General features: G+C 53.3%; 1 protein-coding gene across 1 annotated transcript; it reads left to right on the forward strand.

The window, feature by feature from the left end:
* Positions 1-1312: 1312 nt before the first annotated feature.
* On the forward strand, positions 1313-8181 carry LOC115385285 (early nodulin-75-like). Its single transcript, XM_030087261.1, has 8 exons — positions 1313-1369; positions 2191-2325; positions 2380-2496; positions 2647-2811; positions 3265-3429; positions 4108-4446; positions 4612-4776; positions 8146-8181. Exons 1-8 carry the CDS (start codon positions 1313-1315, stop codon positions 8179-8181), a joined length of 1179 nt encoding a protein of 392 aa, XP_029943121.1.
* The last annotated feature ends 862 nt before the right edge of the window (positions 8182-9043 follow it).

A 9043-nucleotide genomic window follows, 5' to 3' on the forward strand; every position in this document is an offset into this window, starting at 1 on the left:
TTGACAGTATCTGCCCCGACGCCCCAAAATTTATCCTGGGGGACTTTAATCACTGTCGTCTGGGAGACACTCTGAAGACTTATGAACAATACGTCACCTGTGCCACAACACAGAGGAACACGACCATCGATCTGTGCTATGGCGGTGTGAATGGAGCGTACAAGTCAATGCCGCTTCCTCCACTTGGAACCTCGTATCATAACTGTGTTTACCTCACACCGCGGTACGTCCCTGTGTTCAGGCGCTTGCCACGCGAGGAAAAGACTGAAATGTTGGTCTGAGGACAGCGTTTCTACTCTTCAAGCTTCGTTTGAATGCACTGACTGGGACTGCTTCTCTGATTCTTCTGATGATATCAATGAAATGTGTGACTCGATCGCCTCTTATGTCACGTTTTGTGTGGATTCAGTTATCCCGTCAAATAAGGTTGTTATTTACCCAAATAACAAGCCATGGGTAACTGAAGAGCTCAAATCAGCTATCAATAAGAAGAAAATGATTTATTGCACAGGTGATCAATGGGAGAAGAAAGAAATCTCCAGAGAGTGAAAGGAGAACTTAGAAAGGCCAGACTTAAGTACAAAGAGGAAGTTGAGGCCCAGTACTTCAGTGGTGACATCAGAGCAGCTTGGCGTGGGATTAAAAACATGGCCTCTTGTAGCCATCAAAAGGAGGACAGGAAGCCTGTCACAATCAATGGTGTGTCTGATTTTGAACTGCCAAGTGCTTTTAATCCTTTTTTCACTCGGTTTGAAAGAGTTGATGTTAGGGCTGAACGATATGGGCAAAATGTCATATCTGGATATCCATGCCAGATATCTCCATATCGATACGATATATAACAATGGATTCGGTGAAAGTTAAGCATTTTTCAGAAAAATAAAAACATCATAATACAAAAGGATGTAAAAAAATGCAGTTTTATTTATGAGAACTCACTGCCACTGCCACCAGATTCTGCAGCCGCCCTCTCTTCAGCTCTCCTGTTGTTGTTTTGCTTCCTCTCCGCCGCCTGTAGCACATGTGAGTGTGCGTCTCCGTCTCCCTCCTGCCCCTCCCTCTGATGTTTCTCATTGGCTGCCATCAGCTGTCAACCAGTAAAGGAGGTTTGTGGTTGGCTGGCCTGACCTGTGCATGGGCGAGCTGACACGCAGGGCAAGCAGGGAAAATCTTGATATCGTTGATTTTGAGAAACTAATGTCCTGAATGTTCATATCCTGATATCGATATGATAGCGATATATCGTTCAGCCCTAGTTGATGTGGAGGAAAATGTGTCAGATTGCAGGAATACTCTCAAGCCTGTAAGCAAGATGGTAATTTCTGAGAGTCATGTCACTGCCCCCTTCAAGAAGGCCAAAACAGGGAAGGCGAGTGGCCCTGATGCCATCTGTGGTCGTACCCTGCACCACTGTGCCGCACAGCTCAGTGGTGTGTTCTCCAGACTGTTCGAGAAGGGTATGGCTGCAGCCGGATGCCACACGAATACGCCCCGCAGGAATACGCCCCGCAGGAATACGCCCCGCAGGAATACGACCCGCACGAATACGACCCGCAGGAATACGCCCCGCACGAATACGACCCGCAGCACGAATATGCCCCGCAGGAATACGCCCCGCACGAATACGCCCCGCAGGAATACGCCCCGCACGAATACGACCCGCAGCACGAATATGCCCCGCAGGAATACACCCCGCAGGAATACGCCCCGCACGAATATGCCCCGCAGGAATACGCCCCGCACGAATACGACCCGCAGGAATACGCCCCGCAGGAATACGCCCCGAATGAATACGCCCCGCATGAATACGCCCCGCAGGAATATGCCCCGCACGAATACGCCTCGCAGGAATACGCCCCGCAGGAATACGCCCCGCAGGAATACGCCCCGCACGAATACGCCCCGCACGAATACGACCCGCAGGAATACGCCCCGCAGGAATACGCCCCGCAGGAATACGACCCGCAGCACGAATACGCCCCGCAGGAATACGCCCCGCACGAATACGACCCGCAGCACGAATATGCCCCGCAGGAATACACCCCGCAGGAATAGGCCCCGCAGGAATACGACCCGCAGCACGAATATGCCCCGCAGGAATACACCCCGCAGGAATACGCCCCGCAGGAATACGACCCGCAGCACGAATATGCCCCGCAAGAATACGCCCCGCAGGAATACGCCCCGCAGGAATACGCCCCGCAGGAATACGACCCGCAGCACGAATACGCCCCGCAGGAATACGCCCCGCACGAATACGACCCGCAGCACGAATACGCCCCGCAGGAATACGCCCCGCACGAATACGACCCGCAGCACGGATATGCCCCGCAGGAATACACCCCGCAGGAATACGCCCCGCACGAATATGCCCCGCAGGAATACGCCCCGCACGAATACGACCCGCAGCACGAATATGCCCCGCAGGAATACACCCCGCAGGAATACGCCCCGCAGGAATACGACCCGCAGCACGAATATGCCCCGCACGAATACGCCCCGCAGGAATACGCCCCGCAGGAATACGCCCCGCAGGAATACGCCCCGCACGAATACGACCCGCAGCACGAATATGCCCCGCACGAATACGCCCCGCAGGAATACGACCCGCAGCACGAATACGCCCCGCACGAATACACCCCGCAGGAATACGCCCCGCACGAATACGACCCGCAGCACGAATATGCCCCGCAGGAATACACCCCGCAGGAATACGCCCCGCAGGAATACGACCCGCAGCACGAATATGCCCCGCAGGAATACACCCCGCAGGAATACGACCCGCAGCACGAATATGCCCCGCAGGAATACGCCCCGCAGGAATACGCCCCGCACGAATACGCCCCGCACGAATACGCCTCGCAGGAATACGCCCCGCAGGAATACGCCCCGCACGAATACGCCCCGCACGAATACGCCCCGCACGAATACGACCCGCAGGAATACGCCCCGCAGGAATACGCCCCGAATGAATACGCCCCGCATGAATACGCCCCGCAGGAATACGCCCCGCACGAATACGCCCCGCACGAATACGCCCCGCACGAATACGCCCCGCAGGAATACGCCCCGCAGGAATACGACCCGCAGCACGAATATGCCCCGCACGAATACGCCCCGCAGGAATACGCCCCGCAGGAATACGCCCCGCAGGAATACGCCCCGCACGAATACGACCCGCAGCACGAATATGCCCCGCACGAATACGCCCCGCAGGAATACGACCCGCAGCACGAATACGCCCCGCACGAATACACCCCGCAGGAATACGCCCCGCACGAATACGACCCGCAGCACGAATATGCCCCGCAGGAATACACCCCGCAGGAATACGCCCCGCAGGAATACGACCCGCAGCACGAATATGCCCCGCAGGAATACACCCCGCAGGAATACGACCCGCAGCACGAATATGCCCCGCAGGAATACGCCCCGCAGGAATACGCCCCGCACGAATACGCCCCGCACGAATACGCCTCGCAGGAATACGCCCCGCAGGAATACGCCCCGCACGAATACGACCCGCAGGAATACGCCCCGCAGGAATACGCCCCGAATGAATACGCCCCGCATGAATACGCCCCGCAGGAATACGCCCCGCACGAATACGCCCCGCACGAATACGCCCCGCACGAATACGCCCCGCAGGAATACGCCCCGCAGGAATACGACCCGCAGCACGAATATGCCCCGCAGGAATACACCCCGCAGGAATACGCCCCGCACGAATACGCCTAGCAGGAATACGCCCCGCAGGAATACGCCCCGCACGAATACGCCCCGCACGAATACGCCCCGCACGAATACGACCCGCAGGAATACGCCCCGCAGGAATACGCCCCGAATGAATACGCCCCGCATGAATACGCCCCGCAGGAATACGCCCCGCACGAATACGCCTCGCAGGAATACGCCCCGCAGGAATACGCCCCGCACGAATACGCCCCGCACGAATACGCCCCGCACGAATACGACCCGCAGGAATACGCCCCGCAGGAATACGCCCCGCAGGAATACGACCCGCAGCACGAATACGCCCCGCAGGAATACGACCCGCAGCACGAATATGCCCCGCAAGAATACGCCCCGCAGGAATACGCCCCGCAGGAATACGCCCCGCAGGAATACGACCCGCAGCACGAATACGCCCCGCAGGAATACGCCCCGCACGAATACGACCCGCAGCACGAATATGCCCCGCAGGAATACACCCCGCAGGAATACGCCCCGCAGGAATACGACCCGCAGCACGAATATGCCCCGCAGGAATACACCCCGCAGGAATACGCCCCGCAGGAATACGACCCGCAGCACGAATATGCCCCGCAAGAATACGCCCCGCAGGAATACGACCCGCAGCACGAATACGCCCCGCAGGAATATGCCCCGCAGGAATACGACCCGCAGCACGAATATGCCCCGCAGGAATACACCCCGCACGAATACGCCCCGCACGAATACACCCCGCAGGAATACGCCCCGCACGAATACGACCCGCAGCACGAATATGCCCCGCAGGAATACACCCCGCAGGAATACGCCCCGCAGGAATACACCCCGCAGGAATACGACCCGCAGCACGAATACGCCCCGCACGAATACACCCCGCAGGAATACGCCCCGCACGAATACGACCCGCAGCACGAATATGCCCCGCAGGAATACACCCCGCAGGAATACGCCCCGCAGGAATACGACCCGCAGCACGAATATGCCCCGCAGGAATACACCCCGCAGGAATACGACCCGCAGCACGAATATGCCCCGCAGGAATACGCCCCGCAGGAATACGCCCCGCAGGAATACGCCCCGCACGAATACGCCTCGCAGGAATTCGCCCCGCAGGAATACGCCCCGCACGAATACGCCCCGCACGAATACGCCCCGCACGAATACGACCCGCAGGAATACGCCCCACAGGAATACGCCCCGAATGAATACGCCCCGCATGAATACGCCCCGCAGGAATACGCCCCGCACGAATACGCCCCGCACGAATACGCCCCGCACGAATACGCCCCGCAGGAATACGCCCCGCACGAATACGCCCCGCAGGAATACGCCCCGCACGAATACGCCCCGAATGAATACGCCCCGCATGAATACGCCCCGCAGGAATACGTCCCGCACGAATACGCCTCGCAGGAATACGCCCCGCAGGAATACGCCCCGCACGAATACGCCCCGCACGAATACGCCCCGCACGAATACGACCCGCAGGAATACGCCCCGCACGAATACGCCCCGCACGAATACGCCCCACACAAATACGCCCCGCAGGAATACGCCCCGCAGGAATACGCCCCGAATGAATACGCCCCGCATGAATACGCCCCGCAGGAATACGCCCCGCATGAATACGCCCCGCAGGAATACGCCCCGCATGAATACGCCCCGCAGGAATACGCCCCGCAGGAATACGCCCCGAATGAATACGCCCCGCACGAATACGCCCCGCAGGAATACGCCCCGAACAAATACGCCCCGAACAAATACGCCCCGAACGAATACGCCCCGAACGAATACGCCCCGCACGAATACGCCCCGAACGAATACGCCCCGCACGAATACGCCCCGCATGAATACGCCCCGCACGAATACGCCCCGAACGAATACGCCCCGCAGGAATACGCCCCGCACGAATACGCCCCGAATGAATACGCCCCGCAGGAATACGCCCCGCACGAATATGCCCCGCAGGAATACGCCCCGCACGAATACGCCCCGAACGAATACGCCCCGCAGGAATACGCCCCGCACGAATACGCCCCGCAGGAATACGCCCCGAACGAATACGCCCCGAACGAATACGCCCCGCAGGAATACGCCCCGCACGAATACGCCCCGCAGGAATACGCCCCGAACGAATACGCCCCGCACGAATACGCCCCGCAGGAATACGCCCCGAACGAATACGCCCCGCACGAATACGCCCCGCAGGAATACGCCCCGGACGAATACGCCCCGCAGGAATACGCCCCGCACGAATACGCCCCGCAGGAATACGGCCCTACTGCAATTTACATTTTAAGTTGGTGATTTCACTCAAAATATACTTACAACACAAAAGGCTTATTTCAGGAAAATTCTCAGTTATTTTTAGCACCTGTAAGTTTTTCTACCGAGCCGGAGGCTGCTCTTTCAGGACCACACCGATAAGACGGCCATTTGAGGGCCGCCTCCTTCACTTCCGGGTCCGTTGTTTGCGTTGATGCTAAAGGAAGCATGAGCAGCTTTCATCGCCAAGATGGACGACGGTAAAGACGTGAATACTGACTGTGAATCGTTTTGTTAGTTTCACTTTATAAAACAAATCAACGATTGATTTCGAGCGTTTTAAAGTTTAACGTTATAAACACTTCTGCTGTTTTCATTTCTGGAGAAAAGTTTTTCACTGTTCAACTGAGGAACAAGCTCTGTTTGAGCTCTTCATCAGCACAGACGACCACTCTTGTATAGTTCCGTTGCTGTAAAACCAACGCTTAGCTTGTTTAATAATTTGTTAAATTGAATCCTAGCCAGATTTTGGAGGCCCAGGTTCAGGTGATTATAATTTACTACAAGCAGCATATGAATTAACCCTTCACCAGATGGTTGAAATGATCTCTTTCTGTTCGAACTGTTTGTGTTCTACTGGTTTCTCTGGCACAGTTTACCAAGAAACTTTATGAACCTCTGTTATTAGTTTTTGCACCTGTGACCAGTTCAAATATCTGCTGTGAAAAGGATTAAAATGTGAAAGTACATTTACTTCATATTTAGACTTTTCATTGTCACTTTTTTTTTGTGATGCTGAGGCTTCGTATATGTAATGCTGAGTTATCCTTCACTCTGTGTTCTGTACAGCCTTTATGAAGTTGCATCATTTCACAGACTGAATCCAGGGCAGAACATTGTAAATTTATTTGTCCAAACTTTGGATTAAACTTGATTTATGTTTGTTTATGTTCAGAAATTGATCTGGGGCCTCACCTATAAAGCTCGCAGCACTAAACGAGCCCCAGACTTTGCGCGGCGGCTCCTCTGCGCCACAGCAGGTACCTAGACACATTTTGCGAAGGAAAAAAATGTGTGTGACTTTGCGGGCCTCACCGCAAACAAAACAGCTGCCGTACAGGAAACGCACAATTCAGAGAAACTACGTGGAGACGACAAAGCAGAAGGAAACGGAATTGAAAGTCCTTTATTTGTCCCGCATGGGGAAACTGCAGGGTCGCAGCGGCAAGAGACGTAGAAAGAAAAGTAGAAAAATACAAAGCCCAGCCAGACAGGGAAAAGTTAAATATAATGAGATATAATTGCATAACAGGAATATACTGACCGACACAACTAATTATTTAAGTTAAATTAAATATAACGGAAATAAATCGAGGACACTTATAATTAAATAATAGATAGAAGCCGACAGATAGAAATCAAACAGAATTTACACCAAGATCCAAGACAGATATAACGAAATGAATAACAGACAGAAGTTCGATATAATTTAAATATACATTTAAGACAGACAGTGAGTGGTGATGACTGCACATGAGGGGAGACACTGAGGAAGTCAGGTTTTTAGGTGCGCTTTGGAAGGTTTCCATCCTGAACCCTCACCTTTCTGCATCTTCGAAAATAAACACAAAATCAATCGTTCAAAGGGAGCAATCAACACATCACGGAATCAAAACTCTGCAATGTCTTTGTCTCTGCTCTTACAAATACCGACTGTCAGTTGTCACATAATTTTTCTCTTTATACACACTTCAAATTGTTCTCAATTAAATAGAAAATTGGCACAAAAAATGTTTGCTATGTAGCCACGGCCATGTCGGACGTCCGAACCCGAATCCTCCCGGGTTCACAGCCTGTATGCTGCAGCGCGTTAAACCTGTCGACTCCAGAGGAAAAACAGTTTAGATAATGCCTGAACGCACAATCATATTGTGCAACCAATTTCACTACATCTTTATGTTAGGTTTTTTTTTCTTTTGTTTAAAAGGTGTTTCTGCAGTGTTGAGACTCTATGAATTATGACAACTCACCTTCAAGTCGGACACTTTTTTTCACGTCAGCAGTAGTGACCCGACGGCTCTGACCACGTTGTGGCCACCTGCTCCACTCAATGTGTTTCCTTTGTCTCTCCACCGCTGTGTCCTCCAGAAAGGACAGAAGACCGGCTCTCCACCTCACCAATAGAGGGTTTTCACCGACGTCACGACTTGGGCGGTACCCTCGCTGCGCCGCCATATTGGAGATACTCAGTGTAAACAATCACACTGACAGTAGTCGCGATTGTGTGTTATGGAACAGTTTGAGTGCGTTCAGCCACGGCGAAAGCTCGTCAAAACGGACTGAAGAAGCACAGGAGTGTCGGGAAGGCCCTGGGTTACAAGAGGAAGGCCGATATCTCGAGAAGCTACGGTTTATTGGTGGTAAAGATCCGTAGGAGTTGGCTCCCACCTCCTGGACCCTCACTGGGGACCAGCACGCTCGTCGGGGTTGGGGTTCTAAATAATTGATTAAAATGCAAATATTACCAGGCTGATGGCTACAAATAGTGTGATAGCTGAAATCTGTTTTTTTTTTTTTGTTTTGTTTTTACATAAAATACTTTAAAACTCTAGCACCAACTGTTTTCTTCAGGAGTAATACATCTCTTAATGCTAAGGACATAAAAAATTCAAGTTTCTGTAGAAGCTGAACGTTTATGAATGATCAAAGTCACATATCAAGTCATTAATGAGCTCAAACTGTTGCTCTGTTTCACTTACCTGACAAGAAATGTGCCGAACATATTCCCATGTTGTCCAGATTTTTCCCTCATAGATCTTGGTTAAAGGTGCTGCAGGCAGGATTCCGCATCTCCGCCATCTTGCTTAGGGTGACCTAAGCAAGATGGCGGTTTGACCCATCTAAGATGGCGATTTGAAACCCAGCACAGCCAATCCTGTCCTGTTTTCTCTGACATCACACCCTTACTCAAGTTAAGCCCCTCCCACATGAACGTGTGACGAACGCCCCTCGACCAATCACGGTTAGAGCCTCAGGGGCTCTTCTG

The sequence above is a fragment of the Salarias fasciatus genome, unplaced genomic scaffold, assembly GCF_902148845.1.
Source record: "Salarias fasciatus unplaced genomic scaffold, fSalaFa1.1, whole genome shotgun sequence".
Classification (NCBI taxonomy): Eukaryota; Metazoa; Chordata; class Actinopteri; order Blenniiformes; family Blenniidae; genus Salarias; species Salarias fasciatus.